We start from the raw sequence: 23,996 nt of genomic DNA, 5'->3' as shown, positions 1-23,996 counted from the left end.
TGAACGGTTTCAAACCACCGCAACAAACTCAAAAACCTGTTCTTTCTTCGATTTTGCTAAAAGTATGTTGGTGCCTTGATAATTTAGCATAAATTAGGTAACTTAGAAGTCTTTTGGATCAGCCTTTGCATTAGTAGTGCAACTACGATGCTTAAAAATGCTGTTTAGGTAGGGAGCTCGCTATGTTTTGGAGCTGCAGAGTTCTCATTAGCCTACAGGGAAGCTTCTTTTCATGACAAAACAGGAAATCGGCATGTTTACCGATAAGCATTTCTCATGTTCTTCAGCTTTAGGCTATTATATAATTATATAACTCATACATAGGAAGTGGAGCAAGCTGAGAGCAAGCACAGTAATGTGTCAACACAACAGAATGATTTGTCTGCAGCCAGACACAACAAAGGTGTGGCTCATTCCTCAGTGCCATACAAAAAACCCAGGTAGGTAAAACAGGCACACACACACACACACAATCAAACGTGCGAGTTATAACATGTTAAACAGGAATGCACAGAAAAACAGAATGTTGGCTTATTGCTATTGTGCACATTTTGTAAGTCAAATGAATAGTTCAGCCAAAAATGTACATTTTGTGATCAATTACACACCCTCATTCCATTACAGATTCATGTGAATTTCTTCCTTGGAACACAAAAGGTGAATTTTTGAATGAATCGGAACTACAATGAATATGGACTGAAGCTTTCAAGTTTCAGAAAGCACCATAAAGCTCCATAAAAGTGGTCCATATGAGTTGTGCACTATACCAGTATTTAAAATCTTCTAAAGCCATATAATAGCTTTGTGAAAAGAAATAAGAGGTTATTCAAAAAGAGCATCTAGTGCAAAGGAAAATAGAAAGTGAGTGAATGATCACAAAGTTTTTGGGAGTTGTTAGCATTTTTGGGTAAAATATTCCTTGAAAGAATTATGAAAGCTGAATGTGAATGGTAATAAAAGGGCATTCAACACCTTTTGATAGAGAATGAACAGCCACAGGGAGCTAAAACACAAAGCTGACATCCAAGTCAACCTTCACATGCTGCCTGCTGGAAATCCATCTGAATCATGGATAAAAATATCTGCTCAGATTGCAGCAGGACATTCGATTCCAATCCTGACTTAGCCAGGAGAGACCAATAAAACAAACAGATGAGGAATAAAGGACAGATGAAGGTAAAATGTGGAAAACTACACCGGGTAGAAGAGCCAGCCACCAGAGCAGTGTCATATACAACTTTAAGGATCTGAGACAGGAGATCAATACTTACATGAGGGTAGTACTCCATGACCAGCAGGTATTCAATCCGCCCATCTGCTGTGAGACGCTCATCGCCAACGATAAAGCGTGCAATGTTGTCATGCTCCAGAAGAGGGATTCGGTAGATCGAGCGCTCGTTTACAAAGTTTTGACGGTTGGCATAGGTAAAAACCTTCACTGCAACATGATGTTCGTCAAGTGAGCCCTTGTAGACAGAACCATAACGCCCTCGACCAATCAGCTGAAAGGAAATCATTCACATGTGAATTATAGCAGGTGTTAAATGATGGTTCAAGTTCATAAAATGCAACGCAATAAAGTAAACATGATCATTTCTGCACATACAGTGGGATTCAAAAATCCACACTGAAAAATCTGGTGTTCAGAAATATAATTTCAATCTGAAAATAAACAAAAAGTTTTAGGATATTTTAAAGCAAATGTATTACAAAATAAATGAGATACATTAAAGATTTTTTTTACTATTTTCAAGGCCACTAATTTGTGACATTGACACTGTTAACTCCTTTGTACAAAGGTCAGATTTCTTAAATTCTATTAAATATTAAGAAATTCTAAAATGTGTTAAATGTTCCATTCATTAACTTTGCACAAATAGTTATGCTAATAATATAACATGCATTTAAATGTATTAAATTACATAAGAAAAATGCTAAATAGGAGCATTTTCAGAGGCAATGTTGAAGCTGACTTTTGAACCTCACTCTATTTGGTAGGGATTTGGTATTGATACAGATTTCCTGATTCGATATATATTAATAACAGTATATTTCAGTTAAAATGTCAATTTTGCTTACATAGGAAAGAACCAGTTTATATTGTTAATTAAACAGGGGAACGTCTTACTAGGTACATTATAAAAATATACATTTTACTGTAACGAACTCTGATCCTCAAGTTCACCCCGCCCCCTCTAGCTCTCACGCTCGCTCCCAATCACCAGAATATTAGTTTCACCTGCACGGTTCACTTCCTCTATATATACTCTGCCCTTTCTCCCCACACTTGCTGGTTATTGTTTAGTTACCCCTTCGCTTTGCCAGCTCTAGTGTTTCGCTAGCTTTCCCGTTTCTACTACTCTCGTGTTTGTCTTTGTTATATTCTGATCTCCCGGCTTCGACCTTACGCTTCCCTGTATTACGCTTCTTTGGATTTGCCCATTTGTTATATACTGATTTCCCGGCTTCGACCTTACGCCCCCCTTGACTACGCTTCTCTGGATTTGCCCCTTTGTACTTTTGCCTTTCTGCCATTAAAGCAGTTTTACCCCAACATTGTGACTGTCTCTTCTTGTGCGTGTTACATAATAACCAACCTCACAGAAGATAACCACAATGGATTCCACCAAGAACCTGCAAAGCTCACTAGAGCGGATTTGTGCGGCACTTTCTGCCCAAGGATCTATGGTTGGGAGACATGACCAAGCGCTCACAGCCCAGGGGCAGCAGATACAGGAGATACTATTGACGGTACGTGCTATTTCTGATCAGTTTACACCTGCTCCACCTGTGTCTGTCCCTGAACCCGTTGATACACCCAGCGTGTTCCCGAGCGCCGCAAGTTTTCAACCCCCCGAGAGGTTTGATGGCTCTTCGGACGCTTGCCAGGGGTTTTTAATGCAATGCAGCGTATACATGAAGTATCACCCCCTTTTACGCACTGACAATGAGAGAATTCATTTTTTAATCTCACTTCTCACTGGCAAAGCACGGCAATGGGCCACCGCATTATGGACGGCTGATAGCCCCATTCTTGCGTCATACGATCAGTTTTGCCACCAGATTGCGGTGGTTTTTGATCACCCAGCAGCTGGTAGAGATGTGGGCAGTCGCCTCATGTTTCTTAAACAGGCGTCACGCACTGCCTCCGACTATGCACTAGATTTTCGCACCCTTGCCGCGGGTAGCGGGTGGAGCGACCCCGCTCTGTTAACTGTCTACCACCTGGGTTTGAACAGCCAGCTACAGATGGAGCTAGCCTGTCGAGGAGAGTCACTATCGCTGGAAAATTATATTCAGCTTTCCATCACGGTGGATAACCTCCTGCGCGATCGCGCTTTTCACAGTCCCGTAGTCATCCGAGGTCACTCAGTGGGCTCTGACTTGACCAAAACCCCACCTCTCGAAAACCCGTCCGGTTCCGAACACATGCAGCTTGGGCGCACCCCATTAACCCCTGCGGAGCGCACTAGACGCTTGTCACAGAACCTCTGTCTGTACTGTGGCAAGCCAGGTCATCGTATTGCCTCCTTCCCGGTCTGTCCCCTGCCTTCTCTCTCCAGGAACCAGGTTAGAACGTCTGTCATACTCAGCATTACCCAGAAGCAGGTCTGCCTCCCTGTGATGTTGATTTTTAACCATGTCTCCTTTTCTACCCCAGCCCTAGTGGATTCCGGGGCAGCGGGGAATTTTTTGGACGATGGCTTGGTCCAGAGACTAGGTATCCCACTCAGTCCGGTCGTGCCACCTCTCAAAGTGAATTCTTTGGATGGGGCACCCCTCGGATCGGGTTTCATCTCCTTCAGAACCATGCCATTGTCCCTCCAAGTGGGCTTACTCCACACAGAACTCATTCAGTTTTTTTATTGTTCAGTCAGCCAGGGATTCAGTGGTTTTGGGTCACCCCTGGTTATCGCTTCACGACCCCCACATTTCCTGGCGCACGGGGGAGCTGTTGCGCTGGACTGACCACTGTCTGTCTCACTGTATTTCCCTTCCGGTGTTCTCCACCTCCGTAGAGAGCCCTGAAGTGAAATCTCCGGTCTCCATTCCCCCAGAGTATTCTTCCTACGCTGATGTGTTCGAGAAGACCCAGGTTAGTCTCCCTCCACATCGTAGTGTGGACTGCGCCATCGATCTCCTTCCGGGGTCCCCACTCCCTAAGAGCAGAGTGTACCCCTTAACGCTGCCTGAAACCAACGCTATGGAGGACTACATCGACGAGGCGCTCAGTCTTGGCATAATTCGACCATCCACCTCCCCCAGTAGCATCTGGCTTCTTTTTCGTGGACAAGAAGGATGGCGGGCTTCGCCCCTGCATCGATTACCGTGCCTTAAATAAGGCAACGGTGAAGTTCGCCTATCCCTTGCCTCTCATCCAGCCAGCCCTCGAGCAGGTCAGTAAGGCCAAGATCTTCACAAAGCTTGACCTCAGGAGCGCGTACAACCTCGTACGCATTCGCAAGGGGGATGAGTGGAAGACTGCGTTCATCACCACCAGGGGGCACTACGAATACTTGGTGATGCCGTACGGCCTCGCCAACTCCCCCTCGGTGTTCCAGTCGTTTATGAATGAGATCTTCCGGGACATGCTGGACCTCTTCCTCGTCATCACAATAGACGACCTTTTAATTTACTCCTCCACGCTCTCGGAACACACCAATCACGTCTTGAGGGTGTTACAGAGACTGAGAGAGCATGACCTATTCGTTAAGGCAGAGAAGTGTGCCTTTCACCGTTCCTCCGTCTCCTTTCTGGGCTATGTCCTGTCTGCAGGAACCATGGAGATGGAGACCGACAAGGTTGCCGCAGTCCTGTCCTGGCCGGAACCTAGGACGCTCAAGGAGCTCCAACGGTTTCTGGGTTTCGCCAACTACTACAGGCGCTTTATCAGAGACTTCGGTAAGCTCGCTGCACCTCTCACTTCTCTGACACGAGGCAACCCGAAGTCCCTCACATGGAGTGCACCCGCTCAGCAGGCCTTCCAGGCTCTAAAGGACGCCTTTACTACTTCCCCTGTTCTCCAACAACCCGATCCCACTCTCCCGTTACGTGGTAGAGGTGGGCGCCTCTGAGGTGGGGGTGGGAGCTGTACTCTCTCAACCACACGGGACTCCCGCTAAGCTGTACCCTTAGCTTTCTACTCCCATAAACTATCCTCCCCGAAACAAAACTACTGACGTCGGGAATAGAGAGTTGCTGGCCATTAAGCTTGCCCTTGAGGAATAGGCCATTGGTTGGAGGGTTCTAAGTTACCTTTCAGTCGTCTTCACCGACCATAAAAACCTGGAGTACCTTCGCTCGGCCAAGAGTTTGAACCCCAGACAAGCCAGGTGGGCCATGTTCTTCACTCGTTTTAATTTCTCTGTTACTTTTAGCCCTGGCTCCCAGAACATCAAGGCTGGCGCCCTCTCTCGACTCTTCAGCTACGGCTCTGAACCTCCGGGGCGGAGACTATTCTCCCACGTCGTGCGTCGTAGCACCCGTTAGGTGGGAATTGGCGGAGGCCATCCTGCAGGCTCAAGGCAGCGAGCCCGCCTCCTCAAACCCCCCAACAAGATGTGCGTACCCACCATTATTAGCCCTCAGCTGATGCAGTGGGTCCACACTTCCCTTTGTTCTGGCCACCGGGTATCACCCGTTCTACCGAGCTACTCGCAAGGAGATTTTGGTGGCCCTCGCTCAAGGACAGCGTCCATGACTATGTCCTCTCGTGTCCAGTCTGTGCCCAGTCCAAAACTCCTCGTCACCTTCCGCAGGGCTCCTCCAACCGTTGCCTATACCCGATCGAGCCGTGGTCCCACATCGCCATGGACTTCATTACCGACTTACCCCCTCTGACAGTCGGACTGAAATCCTGGTTGTGATAGACAGGTTTTCCAAGATGTGCCGCTTGATTCCCCTACCCGGACTACCCAACGCTACCCAACTGGCCGACCTCATGATCAACCACGTCTTTAGGAACTTCGGCATTCCCGAGGAGATTACTTCAGATCGAGGTACCCAATTCACTTCTCGCTTCTGGCGAGCCTTCAGCGACAGACTGGGTATTCAACTCAACTTCTCCTCGGGATACCACCCCCAGACCAATGGCCAGACTGAGCGTCTCAACCAAGAGATTGGTAAATACCTGAGGGCGTACTGTGCCCAGAACCAAGGCAACTTGACTGGTCAGCTCTTCGACTCGCCTCACCCCATTCCAATGCGTCCTGGGCTATCAACCACCCCTTTTCCCTTGGGAGGCCGATCCCAGTGACGTTCCGGCGGTGGATGCCTGGGCCCAGAGGTGTGTCCAGGTCTGGAGAGCCACCCATGACCGTATACAACGCTCCACCCAGACCCAGAAGTCTAAGGCAGACCGCCGACGCCGACCTGCCCCCATATTCCATCCGGGCCAGCGAGTATGGCTATCGACCCGAGACATCCGTCTCCGTCTCCCGTCCAAGAAGCTGAGCCCAAAGTATGTCGGCCCTTTTAAGATTGTTCAGAGAGTTAACCCAGTCACCTATAAATTGCTTTTGCCACCCCGCTACAAAATTTGTCCTGTGTTTCATGTTTCCCTTCTCAAGCCTGTGTTCTATAGCCCCATGTTCCCGCCCACGGCATCCCAAACACCCCCTCCACCACTCGATGTCGGAGGTCAGCCCGCCTATACGGTCCGGGCCTTGTTAGACTCCCGACGGTGGGGTGGCGAGTTGCAGTATCTGGCAGACTGGGAGGGCTACGGACCTGAGGAACAGTCGTGGGTACGGTCGAGGGATGTCTTGGACCAAGCCCTCAAGCTGGATTACCATCGCCAGCATCCCGATCGTCCCACACCACTTCCCAGAGGTCGCGCTCCTCGCAACAGAGCGCGGCCGTCCGGAGCCGTCCGTAGCAGAGGGGGGAGTACTGTAACGAAATCTGATCCTCAAGTTCACCCCGCCCCCTCTAGCTCTCACGCTCGCTCCCAATCACCAGAATATTAGTTTCACCTGCACGGTTCACTTCCTCTATATATACTCTGCCCTTTCTCCCCACACTTGTTGGTTATTGTTTAGTTACCCCTTCGCTTTGCCAGCTCTAGTGTTTCGCTAGCTTTCCCCTGTTTCTACTACTCTCGTGTTTGTCTTTGTTATATTCTGATCTCCCGGCTTCGACCTTACGCTTCCCTGTATTACGCTTCTTTGGATTTGCCCATTTGTTATATACTGATTTCCCGGCTTCGACCTTAGGCCCCCCTTGACTAGCCTTCTCTGGATTTGCCCCTTTGTACTTTTGCCTTTCTGCCATTAAAGCAGTTTTACCCCGACATTGTGACTGTTTCTTCTTGTGCGTATTACATTTACTAATTATTTACAAAAAAAATTTAAAATAATGTGTCACATTTTAGCCGTACAAATGTTCAAATCCATGTATTCCATCAATAAATATGGTATTATACTGCATTTATTATATTTTGTTAAATGTTTATTACAAAATATATACTATTTACAAGTATTTACACTGATTTTAGAACATGTGCTATAAATCTGTGCTGTCTCTTTAAGAAAACCAGCAGTTCTGTTAAGAGAGTCTGTAAATAAGTGTATATATTCTTGATTAGAATAAAATGTTTATTTTGATTACCGAAATTGACTGTTGATTCTAAAGAACAGAACGGTTATTAAGAGTCTTTGAACAAACACTATATTAGATGGAATGAGTCAAATAAAACTTTCAAAACGCAGTGAAAGGATGCTGAACTTCTTTGCCAATATATCCCTTAATCACTGATGAGAGAAATCTGAACGTTTACCAACCAGTGGCTAATTACAGGCATTTTTATTCGCACAGCACAGCGCAAATTTTGATCTAGGGATTTAAGATTCGATAGCGAGATCGTTGAATGAAGATTGCAATGCATTGGAAAATAAATATTTTTAACCAGTCCTAGTATTTGGTGATGGTTATTTGTGCAGGCCAATGAAGAGCTGAACAAACCTCCAGGAGCTTTAAACTGTCTAAATCCAGAGATGGTTCTGACGGTGCTGCCTCTATCATATCCATATTATGCAGGCCCTGTTTACACTCACCTGTAACAAACACAGTATGCACAATCACAACACTGTACCAATATTACGGGAATTATATTCTGGAGTAATTAATCACAGCACAGAGTAATGTCTCACCCATCATCATGCGATAACCAAAGAACAGTGCCACAATCAAAACTGCTAATATAGAGACAGATGCCAGGGCGATGAAAATGGCCTCATCTCTATGTAGAGGCTGCTGGTCTTCTGAAAGAGAAAGAAAGACAGAGAGAGAGTTAGTTTTCATTTGACTACAAGCTTAAGTGTAGCCTTCTCATCTAAAACACATTTTTAAATTGACACGTTCAATTAAGAATTTCATCCGATATATTTTTACACATATATATATATATATATATATATATATATATATATATATATATATATTAGTGCTGCACGATTAATCATATCGCAATCGCGAAGTCAGCCTGTGCGATTATATGATGGCAAATGTTGCGATTATATTAAATAAATAAGTGCATGTGTGGACGTGACAGCACATTCTCTCTGAAAGCTGTGTGCCCATTTTCTACACCGCTAATAAAAAGATGACCAGTCAGCCTCAGTTTATGGACTGGCACGTGTGGTCATGTCATGTGAGTTTCTGGTGAGCAGCGTGGAAATCAGGTGAAGATGGATGCCGAGCAGACCGACACCGAACTGGTGGCCAGAAAAAATAACACAAAAAAAACACAGATAATGGCTTGGCAATATATCTTTATTTCATCAATAATTAAAAGTTCATATAATACGTGAGCATCCCATGTAAATAAACACAAACTCCAAAACTGTCATTCTCGGTGCGGTCAGAGCCGCTTCAACCAGTCACGGAAGAGACGCAATCGGAGCGGGAGTCGAGACCGGGAGAGATATAAAATTCTGCCGGGTGATGCGCACTATAACACGGAGACGCTCGTCTGTAGCATCATTGATGAGATCATCATGATAAGATCAATCTTAAGAGAAAAATAACATTAAAATTACAACAACAATAAAATGCACACACACACACACACACACACACACACACACACACACACACACACACACGCTTGTGTTTCCATGTTTCATGGGGACTTTCCATAGACATAATGGTTTTTATACTGTACAAACTTTATATTCTATCCCCTAAACCTAACCCTACCCCTAAACCTAACCCTCACAGAAAACTTTCTGCATTTTTACATTTTCTAAAAACATAATTTAGTATGATTTATAAGCTGTTTTCCTCAGGGGGACCGACAAAATGTCCCCACAAGGTCAAAGATTTCGGGTTTTACTATCCTTATGGGGATTTTTGGTACCCACAAAGTGATAAATACATGCTCTCACACACACACACACACACACACACACACACACACACACACACACACACACACACACACACACACACACTTATTTATTCTTATTTATTGTTCTATTTTATTTAGGTGTAATATTGAGAAAATAACAAGTTTGCAGTAATGCAAAGATATTATTTAATTTTGTAAAAAATATTTAAATTTGAAAACACTGTGCATTTATAGTTGTTGTTGCTAGTTTGTATTTTTGAGCTGAAAAATACACATTTCAGCATTATCAGTAATCTATTTGTTTGATCATTTTCCTTGTTAACCAAGCAAGTTGACTTATGATACCATTTGTTTATTATATCGCAAATCGCATATCGTAATATTAACATCAATAATCGCAATATGACATTTTCCCCAAATCGTGCAGTATATATATATCACACACACACACACACACACACACACACACACACACACACACACACACACACACACACACACACACACACACACGCTATATTATTAAAAACTACACTTAAATAATGTTTTGGAATTTCATTTCTAGTTGCAGTCTACTTCCGTGCATTCAAATATGAATTACTGCATCTTGTTTACTACCTAGATTCAAATTAATTTCAAATGAAGGAACCCATAATTTAAAGTCATTCAAAATTCAAATCTGAATTACACACAACCCTGGTTAGTCAAACTACACAAAACTATCTGTTCACTCAGCATAAACAGAAATTCTACTGGTGTTTTGTTCAAAGAAAACCAAAAAGTTGGAAATGTGAGTCATCTATCAAAATCATCACATTTTCTGTTCACATATTTGACCCATACCGGTCCTCTAAAATCCAATTAAATCCACCTCTTGCTTTGATTCTTTAGCTTTTGACTCATTTCACTTTTAGCTTTTGACTCACTGTTTTCTCACTCTGCCTAAGACACAGACATGTCCTTGCATACAAGAGTTAGAGCTTTAAGGCACAAAAAGAGCGAGAGAGATGAGTGGGGATGATAAAACCACAGAAAAAGGCTTCAGTTTCAACCAAAGAGAAACAGAACGAAACCTTAAAATGCCAGAACAGCCTCACAAAATCAGCACACTCACACAATTGCAATGAGACGTCAATTTAACGTAATTTTAGATGAAACAGAACTTAAAGAGTAGTGACTGCTTGCATTAATTATTAAGTTTGAGAATGGATTCATGTCGAATGATGCTGGAAATGTTGAATTTAAAAAGAATGCACATCAAAATGTATGATAGACAGTGTATGCAGATTCAAATGAATAAATAGTCACAGACCATCTAAAACATTGGACAAACATACACTATGCAGGTTTTTTTTAACCGTACCCTCCCAGGTTTACTGCTGTAGCTAGAAGAGTACCAGACCTGCAGCACTGCACGATCATACTGCCCAGAAAGGTTTGGATTTCTCAAGACAGATCAATAAATATGAGATTTATACCACAGCAGTGCGTCAGCCTGTATACCGGTGTTCAGTTCTAGAAAATTATCTTTCAAAACTCTCATTTCAACACACACTCTCACTCATACACTGATCAGCCACAACATTAAAACCACCTGACTAATATTGTGTAGGTCCCCCTTGTGCCGCCAAAAGAGCGCCAATCTGCATCTCAGAATAGCATTCTCCCAGGAGACCAGCAGTTACAGAAATACTCAAAATAAACAAACCCGTCTGGTTTATCTAATCAGCCAATCGTGTGGCATCCGTGCATAAAATCAGGAGCCTTAGTTAATGTTTACATCAACCATCAGAATGGGGAAAAATGGGATCTCCGTGATTTGGACCGTGGCATGATTGTTGGTGCCAGGTGGGCTGGTTTGAGTATTTCTGTAACTGCTGATCTCCTGGGATTTTCACACACAACAGTCTGTAGAGTTTACTCCGAATGGTGCCAAAAACAAAAAACATCCAGTGAGCGGCAGTTCTGCGGACGGAAATGCCTTTTTGATGAGATGTCAACAGAGAATGGCCAGACTAGTTCGAACTGACAAAAGTCTACGGTAACTCAGATAAAGGCCCTGTACAATTGTGGTGAGAAGAGCAGGTGGTTTTAATGTTGTGGCTGATTGGTGTATATAGCCACACTCCTTTAACACTCAAAGGATAAAACACAGGCATTTATAGATATAGACATAATACATCTTTCTGTCTTTCACATATACATAGACACTGTTTACATATCTTGGAGCCAGGAGTGTTTAGCTCAGAGGCAGAATGTCTGAGTGTCCCTCCCTCTTCCAGACTAGGAACAATCTTTATCCACATCCTGCATATCTCCCTCCATCCACTATGAAAGCTCTCCTGTTTGCTCAATCAAGTTTCCATAATTCATATTTAATTTTTATTTTTATTTTCTTTCTTTCTATCTTGTCCTCTCTTTAAAAAAAAAAAAAAAAAGGACCAAAAAGTGCAATAGTTCTACAATATTTTGGACATTTCCAAGGGTAATACATCCCAGACAGCAAACATATACATCTCTGAGATGTCTGTTTTAGATCTGGAAAGCATCACATCTAAATTAACATCTGCTAAACATCTTAAAAAGATCAGATTTACAAACATTCTAAATCATAAACGTCTCAGTCATCTGATGAATGTCTTATTGACATCGAAGACATACTTATTGACATCTTATAGATGTATTGCAGATGAGCAAACAACGTAAAATTCAAGGTCTTCTAGATGTAAACACACACATCAAATAGTTGTCTATCAGGGAATGGTATTCTTTTTAATACCTTGGAGTAAATACAAATACCTCAGTATATGAATATGTTAATGAAAAGTATTAGGACACTTAAATTAATGACAATTTTATATTTGTTTAAGTGTGTATTAACACCCTGACTTAAGTGACGCAATGCATTGCTTCAAAAGCATATATTTTCCATTCTTATCATTGACACCGGCTACACTGGAAACACCCGTTGCGGTGCATAGTGCCATCAGTAAACAGATGCTAGGCAAAGCATGTCCATCATTGTTAGGCTGCAAAAACAGTAAATCTAAACTGTTTCATTTAAATTCCTAAGGGAGAGGCACAAATCCATTAAATCCAGACTAATGTGTGTAAGACACCCACTAACATGATTTTAAAAAGCAATGAATGATGAATTATGACAATAAATCATTTTTCCCATTGGGGACTGAGGAACATCCTTTTCATGTTATAATTATTGGTGACACATAGGGTCTTTTTTCAACAAACAAACAGTGGCATCTCAGATATGCATCACACGCACCATGAGGCACCATGAGGCCCACGTATGGGAGAATTTCAAAGACCACAGGCCAGAGACACCAGGGAAACTCTAATGGGAGTCATTCATGAGCGAACGGCCTTTAATGCTGCCATTACAACAGGACTCTCACATCTCTACCTGAATCTACCCAACAAAAGCAACTCAGTGGGAATTCTCTGGCCTATATTCAGCTCCTCTGTGCTTTTGATGCTGGGGAAAAGACTGAGGGTGCCTGAATAACTACAATCATCATGTTACAGTCAGATAAAACATGGCTGCAATCTGCTTTATACACTATTAATAAAACAACTCACTTTCTATGGAATCACATAACTATAACTATTTTGTTACAGTAAAAACATGTGTTTTGATTTAAAAGCACATTACTGCCAAAGGGTGTTTCGCATTCATTTTGGCATGAACATTTTTTTGACATTCACTTTGGACTCTGTGTGAATAATTATTCTCTAAAAAATGAATTGCAATTTTCATCTGCAATTTGTGACGTCTTGCTGAATTGCACTAGAAGATGTGATAAGGCTTTAACAGAGAATTTAAGTGCACTACAGTTTCATCAGGCAAACTAATTTTCTGTTCTCAAAACACTCCTGCCATTCACTGTGTAAAGGTTAAGGTTAAAAGAGGCAAAGCTAATGAATACATTAATTAAGGGAAATGAGCAGATGTTTGTTCACTCACAGCTCTTCTGGCAGAGAGCTAATAAGCACAACAACATGATTGACTCTCTGAGCTACAGTGTTTTTTTGGCACAGAATATTGAGGAATTTTAATTCTAACAGTCACAAACAGATACTCTCACACAAACACACACAAATTGCAGGCCATCGCCTCAATGGTTCAACTCATAGGCTAACACCAAAACAGAGGCCAACCGATAGTGGATTTTGCAGATACAGATAAGCTAATGGAAAAGCCCAATAACTGATTAATCGGCAGAACCTTTTTAAAATGTATTCATCTTAAAACATTTTCTATGTCTTTCCTTACTATGACAGGAACAAACATGAATAAAATCCCAGATGCTGTTTATTGTGCAACCAAAATCCCAATAATAACCAAACAAAGAATTGATTTGGTGCACGCAGGACTTTTATCTCTAAGCAAGCCCACAATACACTGGGGAATATTACAATCATCTACAATGTATTAAAATATAAACACCATAAAGTAAACATTGTAATAGGGAGATAATTACTGTATGAGCAGTACTTCATCAACAGTAGATCATCATTCATCAATATAGTAGTAGTCACATGGTACAAGAATCTCCACACAGTCAGTGACTGTTATTTCACCTCTAGAGGCCACTGTTATTTTTTTAGATGTAGAACCAAGGAGTTTTAACTGTGAAACCCTTTAGCACCAGAAACGGAGGAATAATAATTATAATAATAATAATAATGCAACTCTCTGCAACGTTTTGCATATAACAATGGTTCCAAAAAGCAACTATCGGCACAGATATATCCCCAAATATTAAAGGAGTCATGACATGAGGAATACAATTTACCTTGATCTTTTGACGTATAAAGAGATCATTGTACAATAAAAACACACTGCTTCAGAATTTAAAACTTTCTTCTTAATAGAATAAGAGCATTTATTTAAACCAAGCTGCAATTAACGGCTCATTTGGAATTTGTAGAACTTGTGACATCACAATGACCAAATACATCTGCATAGGACTGCCTCTTCAGCAAGACATCCACGCCTCCTTTTCTGTCATTGCACCCTTGGCCCCGCCCACTGGTGCTCAGACAGTCACACAGGTGAAGAGGAAATGGGCCTGTCATGGGGAAATTCAACCAAAGTGGACTCACACAGGACACCTTCATCTGGATTTAAATGTGTTTCTAAATAAACATGCACTAGATGAACAGCTTTGACCATTATCTAGTGCCGCTTTTAAAAGGCGCGATGTCAAGTTATGACTCTAAAACGGAGACCCCTATTGTGTTTTAGCTGCGATTCCTTGCTGTTGTGCTGCTTTGAAGGCATCCTGGACCGTATTTGCACCCATCAGTGCTATTTTTAATTGCTGGTCTTTTGTAAACATGTACATCTTTGATTGTTTTGATTAGTTTCCGCACAACACCAGCAATATGCGTTGTGGTTTAAGAGCGGTACAAGCACAACTTTTAAAAGCGCAACTCATTCTGCTGCTGCCGCCACAGACTGGGAGACACACATGCAGTCCTGTGTGTAAACAAACACATAAGATATGAGATTTGAAGACCATCTCTGCTTTGGCCTGTTGAAGCACCCCAACATCACCATGGACTGTATTATGTTTGTGTATTCAGAACATTTCAGCGTAGATTGTATTGTTTGCTTGTGGACAAGGACAGACTTCTTAAAGCTAAAGTGTGTAGTTTCTGCAACACTAGCGCCACCAAAATGAATTGCCAACAATAAACTATTTTCAAAACAGCTTTCTGAATACGGCCCTCGCCTGCAGTTGTTCAAACAGTCAGCTAGCCCCGACCCTAACGAACGCCATTAGTTGAATTACATTGTTAAGAGAGGTCTAAGCCGGTCTCTCAAAACAAACAGGAATTTTAATAGCACTGCAGAAAAAGTGTTTTAAGTTTGAGAAAATTAATTAATGCTTTACTTATAGTTACTGCTGCATATTAAGCTAGAAGATAGAAGAAAGTGTTTCAACTAGGGCAGCACCTAACAATAATTTTTTCGATTAGTCGATTAATCTAACCGATTTGCCGATTTTTCTTGATTAATATAACAATGAATTAACCCAAAATTCATATAAAAACTTGTCTCATTAATATTTCAATATTTTAATAAATTATCTTAAACACAAACAAATATACAAGAAACAAAGTGTGCACTGCAGGGTATTATTCTGCAACAAAAATAGCCCCGTCTTAACTGGTAAACTCGAGGTTGCACAATGTTTTGATATTCCTCCTGAAAGTGACTTGAATTTTACATTTGTTTCATTTTATTGTTGGACTGCTAAATGTAGATTACATAAAATTTATTTTGGAGAGATTTTAAGAAAGAACGTGTTCAATTCGAGTAAAAGGAATGTGTAATCTACATTTAGCATCCAACAACAAAATAAATTAAACAAAATGTAAAATTCAAGTCACTTTCAGGAGGAATATCAAAACATTGTGCAACCTCGAGTTTAGCAGTCCAACATAAAATTATATTACAGTAAAATTAGTGCAATTTGAGTAACACTTAAATGTTTTTCTAACAGGAATAACTAAAACTTGTGGATTCTTAATCAACTCTCAGTAAAAGAAACATTTGTAACAAAACAATTCACAAAACAACAAAACAATAAATGAAAATTAGGGGTCACGATTGTGAAATTTGGCTGACAATTAATTATCAAACAAATAATTGTGATTATGACTATGATTACTGGTTTAGGAATATGATGATTAATTGTCTGTTTAAGGTGTTTCAAGAATATGATGATTATTTACCATACAAACTCACTATGTGTGCTTCATGCACACAACAAAGTCATTTATACAAATTTAGCTTGGGTCATATAATAAAATAAGGGTATATGATTTCCTTTTCAGGCATCAAAAATGTATGAATGAGAGTCAAATAAAATTATAAAATAATTAAAATAATATTTTAATTATCAAAATATGTCTAAATAACTCAAATATATCTCTCTTATTTGTCCGATTTACTTTTCTGATCCATTGGACTTTCAATGTTTTGTTTTCTTTTGCTTCTTTTGTAACCCAGCTAACCTGTATAGCTATTATATTATATTATATTATATTATATTATATTATATTATATTATATTATATTATATTATATTATGCAATAGTAAAATATATCTGCCTTAAATTCTTCACTTTCACACATTATTTTAAGGCTCTCTGATTAACTCACAAGCCCTTATTTCTCATGAAGGAAGACTTTGAGATTCTGTTTCTTGCATTTGATCATCTCCACAGAAATAGAGCTGGGCATCTCCTCTGTCTCACTGCTTATTAAACTGCGTGAATAAACCCACAATGACCACGGATATTTGACATTACATGGCCGTAAATTGAAACTGGAGCACTTTGCGTTCACAAAACAAATCCCTTTATACCATGTTTATATTTTCACGGGAGATTTGCTCACGTGGTCTACATCAGTGCGCTTGACAAGTGGTTCATCTTTACACGCTCTCAAGAGAGCTGCTGTTGTGACATCCGTGGTGCGGTTCCCTGAGATGCTCAACTGAATGAGACACAAGTGCTTTTTTCCTCCACACTCATGAGACATCATGCAGGGAAAGACTAGGCTGAATCTAGCTTGTTAATCAACTGCTTTTTATTCAGTAAAGGGGCCTCGGACACTACACAACTACTCTATCACTGGCGAGTGAAATGTAAAAATGTACTTGCCAGTGGCTAATAACAGACGTTTTTTTGGTTGCATTGTGAGAAATTTACTTGCGGTGCAGAAATTACTTTTAACATGGGGGCGATGAGGAAACATTTAGAAAATCTATTTTAAGTGACTAATACTAACACTAACAGAAACACATGTTGTAATACTATATCATGTTTGGGTGGGGACAAAAAGTAAACAGGACTTACGGTGCTGCAGTCATGACAAGCGCTCCGGGATGCTTTCGCTTCAAGTGTTCGTTCATAGCGGTTGTACGGCTGTGATAAGCCATTTCCAATTTGCATATCTTACACAGCACCACATCGTTGGGTCTCTGGCTAAAATACTCCCAGGCTTTAGATCACCATGGGCAAGTTTTTTTTTTGCTGCAGTTTGTTCTTCGGGGAATCCATGCTTAAACCGGGCGCTGCCATTTTAATTATTCCATTGCGACGCACCGACGCGTATTTTTGTAATCGATGACGTCGATTACGTCGATGAATCGTCCCAGCCCTAGTTTCAACACTGAAAAAATTACATCAGCTTTAATTCCTTAATTTGTTCTTTCTGTACTGCACTTGTCTGCAGCTTATCTCCAATTGCCTAAGCAGTACAAACAGAGTTGTTCGTCATGTCAATACAGCACAGTAAAACTGACAACTGTGAGAGGGAAAAAAAACAGAGTGAGATGACAAAAGAGACATCCATACATTATCAGCAGGAGCTCTCAATCAGCAACTAACTTGACAGACTTCTCAAACCAATTCAAAGACAAGATCATGGCAGATATACTGCAGAGTCTGAATGTCTGATATGCAGAGATTTTTACCTGAGAGAGTAAATGCACTGGCCACTACAACAATTTTGAGGATTGTATTGTGCTCCGTTGTCACTAAATAAGGCATTAAATTATCTTATACATGGGGTTTTATAATGATATTGAGTGCAAATTCAAAGAGTTTGTAGAATGCATCGTTTTTAGTACTGGCAGTCAATTTAACATTTTAAAAATTATATCACAATATTTTTCATAGTTAATCGCTTTAACAGTGTTCACAGTTAGGCTAACGGAGAAAGCAGGAGATGGCGAATCCAACTCAAAAAGTATGTTTATTTTAAACAAAAAAAAAATTTTGAGCAATACTCAAAACAAGCTTTTCAGCAGACACAGTACAGTAGACCAGTACAGATTCTTCGGCTTGTGTGTCAAAGCTCTCTCTCCCTCATTGGTGTCTTGCTCACTCTTAAAGACCATCTCAACTCTCACTGCAAAGACAAACAGCTGTTAGAAACAATCATTGCCAGGATCCTAACTGTTCTCATCTCCTGATCTCGCTCTCCATTCACAAGCCGGCGCTTAACCACGCCCCCACCACCACAATCGCGTTTAATCGAATATTGCTGAAAAAGTGCTGAAATTTGACTCTATATATACTTGTTTTCTTGTCAAAATGCATGTATTTCCTTTTTAGGAAAGAAAGCAAAACAATATAATGATTTATTAACATTTTACAAACAAAGCCTTCCACAGTATAAAGATAGAAATGCATTAAAATAGCTCACTAAAGTAACATTAAACGTTCCCTAAGGTCTAAGTGGGAGTTTGACTAATTGAAAGAACTAGTCTCCCCATAAGTTGCAATCAATCATAAAAATGAAAGGGACACATGATTCCAAATAAAACCAGAATATCTAGTTGGACGGTGACATGGAGTCTTTCCTTTTTGACTTTTGGCTTTCCTTGTCTCTGTAACAGTAGCTGTATAGAAGCTCAGGAAGATGCTTTCCGGGCAGTTAGCAGTTTGGCAGCCAGCGAGTCAAAAGGGACTTCCTCTATGGATAACCTACTCCATTCTCTCACTTTCACTTCCTGTCCTCCTTTTTTCCCTCTCTGTCTCCTTTCTCATTCCATATGGATGGCTTTAATCCTCACAGCACTGATTCATTTAATTCATCTTTTATTCATGGTGACTGCTGTATAATTCCTGGCTGTCTTCAGCCCAATGCAATTCAGACCACTCTGACAAATTATCTCAAAGAGAGCCACTGGATTTTCAATAAAGAAGAGAAATGGTGACAAAAACAGCTGTGCAAGCCAGACTCATTTGCATATGTGAGTTACAGATTCTACATCAGTATGGACGGAGACATTTTATACTGATCTGGGACCGGTTTAATTGTTGGTCATTATGATTTACAGTTGATTATATTCAGCACATACAGCAACTGTGAGTATGAAAAGAGTGAGAGGAACCCAATTTATTTGAATATGATGCAGGAGTATCTGCTTTCACACACACAAGCCCCACCCACTCAGACACACCTGAGCCACACAAAGACAACAAGAGAGTGAAGACATGAAAGAATAATGGCAAACAGGGTTAAAGTTAACATGTCCTGAATCTTAAGCATTGTGTTACAAAGCTTGATCTAATCGCTGATAAGGAAGAACTAATCACTGGATTTGCGAGTTTGAGAGTTTTGTTTGAGGCACCAAGTATCTAGAAAACAAAATAATAAAAAGTAGAACTGCATATATCCGAGAAGCTTTTCTGTTGAATGTCTAGGTGGCGTAGTGGGCTAAAGCACTGAACTGGTAAGCAGAAGGTTGTCGGTTCGATCCCCACAGCCACCACCATTGTGTCCTAGTGCAAGGCACTTAACTCCAGGTTGCTCCGGGGGGATTGTCCCTGTAATAAGGGCTCTTTAAGTCGCTTTGGGTAAAAGCGTCAGCCAAATGCATAAATTTAAATGTAAATGTCTAGATATCTGTGGGCTGATGTATAGGACAAGTGCTGGGCTCAGGTTTCTCGCAGCAGATTGCATGTATCTGACCGTGAACCCTGCGACCTCAGATCTGTTGACCTCTGTGACTCCTGTCACAAGGAAGCACATCTGGGGTCCCCAGCAGAGAGAGTGCTGACACGGCCATGAATCAGAGACACAGCCAGCCGGCCTGTTTCAGCCCAGCGCCAAGGCAACGGTCCCAATAACCATCCCATCAATTTAACAGACCGCCACGTTCCACCAACTGAATCAGTCTGACAGAAAGCGAACACACCATCCTGTTCGGCTTAGATGACACTGTCTCCTCTATGTGTGTGTGTCTGTGTGTGTTTCATGCGTACTCTGTGTAAATATGTGAAGGCAAGCAGAGCCAGTATAAGTAGAAGTAGACGGAGCACTATTGATAGTTGATTAATCAATAATTGATTAATTGTATTAGTTGTATTTTTAGTTGTAACTGAGGTACTACAGTCAACAGGAATGCATATTTTTTTTAATACTACACCCTAAACATAACCATTAGTACAGTAAAAATGTCTCAGAAACGTGCTCATCATTGTTTATGTGAACGCAGTTACTTCCCGAGTTCCCAGGAGGTTGACCGGGAACCTTGGAGGTTGCTCACACAACACGCTATAAAGTAGCACTAGAGGGAAAATATGATCATATTTGAATTGATGCAAAAATATCTGATGGGACATGGTGCTTGTCAGTTATTTGGTGGAATGGGGTCGAATTTAGGGTACATCAACTTTCGGAAGCAATATGTCGATTTCCTGTATGATCGCGTTGGCTTGTTAAAGGAGGAGTGTATAATTTCTGCATAACTAGTGGCATTAAACGGAATTGCAGTCAAACTGGGCTTAACAAATGTCACAACTTTGGAGTGGGAAGACGAGGGGAATGTTTGAAACGTGCTTGAAAATGATTTGAGCACTTCAATTAGCAGCTGCTAATGACACAGAAATTACACCATTCACCTTTAAATACAAAGGGGCAGCACACTTGCAAAGCATTGGCCAAGCATTTATGTCAGCATCTGCAACCTTAATGAGCATCTTACCAAGTGAAACTAGAACACTTTGTCTCCTTAATTTTCCATCATCCAGAAAGAGTTCAATACTAATTCCTTTCATTTGTTAGTCCCAGAGGCAGATATTCAATAGACGATCCTAAACACATAAAAATAAATCAACTGCTGAAAGTCACACGGCAAGGATCTCAGATGATATAGAAATCATCCTGCAGTGTATACCAACCTGCCTGCTATTTAATCAATGTGAGACCTAGTGATGGTAGGTTGCCCTCCTGCCTTGCCACTCGGCACTTGGCCATCTTGTTTCAGCTTGCAGTCTGCGTGCCACCCATTAGTCTGCACTTGCAGGAGTGCATACACCACACAACCAGTCACGGAGACGAGCTTGAGTCATGTAGTGTGTGCTAAGCTTAATGACTACAAACATGCTCTAACTATACTAAAACAAATTGTTCAAACTCTAAAATCTGATATAAATTTGATAAAAAGATATCAATATACGTACACTTGTAACGTACATCCCACCGAAATCGCGATATGACCCAGTGCAAATTTTTAACCGTGAGGAATGCGATTGAAATAAATAGTCTCAACGGGCTGCCTGTTGTTCTGCGCCTATGTGCACAGCTGTTTTGTCTGTAGTGTGTAGAGCTTTCTTAAATACATATAAACGGGATCAGTGTATTACATATGTGGTTCTGTGCCCCATACTCACAAACTCTGTATATCTGATGCCCTGAGTGACAGATGTGCTCAGAGTTCAGTTTGGTGTGCTAACGTGCACAGAGCCCATTATTTAAAGTGCCCAGATTTTCTTTGCACATTTGCGTAATTTCACATACCTTTATGTATGGCTGCAAAAATGTACTATACACATTTAAAATAACCCCATGAGAGCGGGTTTTTGTTGACAGCAAGGCAGATGAGATTTCAATGCATTATAAGGCTTAACTTATAACTTAACATAAACTTCCATCCTTGCCGTTTTCAAATAAAAGCTTCCACCGAAATAAAGGCTTTTTGGGGTTTACCGGGAATGCCTATTGAGAAATGATTAAAAAAATAAGTTACTATTAAATAATAGTAATAAATGATTATAGTAATAATGATAATTATTATTATTATTATTATACAATAAAATATTTCTAAAACAATTTCTTAACTTTATTATTATTATTGCAATAATATAAAATTCAAGTTGACTGGGTTTCAAAAAAATTATTATGAAAAGTGATTGTGATGCGTGCCCCCCAAATCTAAGTTTCAATTTAAACCTAGGTTGGAAAAAAAAAGGCATTTGGAGACCCCTGCATTCAAAGTAGTGATCCGTCCAGCTGTGTTTAAACACAAGAACGCATCATTCCCCCTCTACAATTAAAACAGCCGCCAAGGTTAATCTATGCCTGATTGATCAGAGTCTTCTCACACTCTGTTCACAGTCTTCAGCTCGCTGATCACAAGGTCCATCTAAATGAAGCTTACCGTGAACTTGCATGTGTGCGCGTGTGACTGTGGGAGGAGAGGACTTGCACATTTTCTGAACAGGTGTACGCCTTACAATATGTGTGATTTATAACCTCAGAGACTGTCGGAAATGCAGCATGACAGATGTGCGCTTCTTCTTCCATGGACAACAACAGGCCAGTTCACGGCAAGTGCAACGGCAATATGAAACTTTTTGATACTACATCTATTCTCACAGAAGCGATGTCCCAAATGATGCACTACACAATGTGCACTTACACTTCACACTCGGCCATCTATCCTCCCAAATGGAACACAAAAGTTTTTTTAAAATGACACAGTAATAGTTGCCGAGAAATGTGTTGCCACTAGCTTTTATGCGTTAGCCAATGTCAGTCACTTATGTCTAAAATAACATACATATTCACAGACCATGGGGTGATGGTACAGCATTCAACTCACATTTTTCAGGTGCTGTCTTTGAGAGGTTTCGCTAGCTGCCATATTCGGCAATAATTACAATTGTTTTGTCAGGCCAACCTTGGAGGTTGCTCACACAACACGCTATAAAGTAGCACTAGAGGGAAAATATGATCATGTTTGAATTGATGCAAAAATATCTGATGGGATATGGCACTTGTCAGTTATTTGGTGGAATGGGGTCGAATTTAGGGTACATCAACATTCGGAAGCAACATGTCGATTTCCTGTATGATCGTGTTGGCTTGTTAAAGGTGGAGTGTATAATTTCTGCATTACTAGTAGCATTAAACAGAATTGCAATTTAAATAAATTACAATTGTTTTGTCAGGTTAATATCGCAGCCATGTAACTTCGCCTCTTCCGCCACGTAGGGCAAGTTGCGATTGCATGAAGTTTCCAGCATTCCACACGCTGTTATTTCAGTTGAAGATGTACATCATCCTGGTCCTCGTAGTACACTTCTTTTCGTTGCAATTTTTGTGTGAACACACCACTCGCACTACAATTAGGTGTTGAATAGTGCAGAGGTATGCAATTTGGGAGGCAGCTAGAATCTGATTTAAATTTATTCTCTGAAAAACATTTCCAAACTTAGCAAGTAGGGCTGGGACAACGAGTCGACGTCAAAATATGCACGTCGATTCGTTGGACCCAAATCAAAGATGGCGGCGCCAGCGAGTAGTAGCAACACGAGTGGCTCCTCAGACTATCAGAAGTGCAAGGCGGCATGCACTCGTTCCTCTAAAGTATGGGAATTCTTTAATTTAAAAAGGAAATAATTCCGTGATATGTCGTCTTTGCAAAATGGAGATGGCCTTCCATTCTAGCACCACGGCAATGCACCAGCATCTGAAGAGGCGCCACCCGGGAGCAGCTGCAGATGACAGAGCACCGTAAGTTTATTTTCAACTCCCCACTTTGCACTCGATGTTGGAGTAGGCTATAATACGTTGTCGACACCTAAAGTTTTCGCTTATAGCTATTAATAATGCGCTTATAGCTATGAATGTCGTGAAAAATACATAAGAGGACACTGACAACGCGCTGACAGACAGGACCAAGCAGGTAACATTTAATAAAGTCTCAACTTTTAAATTTGGTCATTCAAAGAAAATTAAACCATAAATAGGCCTACTATTTTGTGGCTCTTTAATGTGTCGTGACAGATTGCCTCAGTTAAAGCTGCTCGTGAACCGA

At 40.9% G+C, this 23,996-nt stretch overlaps 1 protein-coding gene across 1 annotated transcript in view; it reads right to left on the bottom strand.

Moving 5' to 3' along the window:
- The window catches only part of bmpr2b (bone morphogenetic protein receptor, type II b (serine/threonine kinase)), a 107,811-nt gene that overhangs the window by 24,631 nt on the left and 59,184 nt on the right, over positions 1-23,996 (bottom strand). Inside the window, exons 4-6 of the mRNA XM_052142992.1 lie at positions 8,151-8,261; positions 7,963-8,054; positions 1,272-1,502 (exon numbers count right to left, since the gene is read on the bottom strand). Coding sequence (XP_051998952.1) covers positions 1,272-1,502; positions 7,963-8,054; positions 8,151-8,261 — 434 coding nt within the window. The remainder of the gene's footprint in view (positions 1-1,271; positions 1,503-7,962; positions 8,055-8,150; positions 8,262-23,996) is intronic.

The sequence above is a fragment of the Xyrauchen texanus genome, chromosome 14 (assembly GCF_025860055.1).
Source record: "Xyrauchen texanus isolate HMW12.3.18 chromosome 14, RBS_HiC_50CHRs, whole genome shotgun sequence".
In the NCBI taxonomy this organism is placed as follows: Eukaryota; Metazoa; Chordata; class Actinopteri; order Cypriniformes; family Catostomidae; genus Xyrauchen; species Xyrauchen texanus.
Note: the sequence above shows the minus strand (reverse complement) of the source record. Positions and strands in the feature narration are given on the sequence as shown.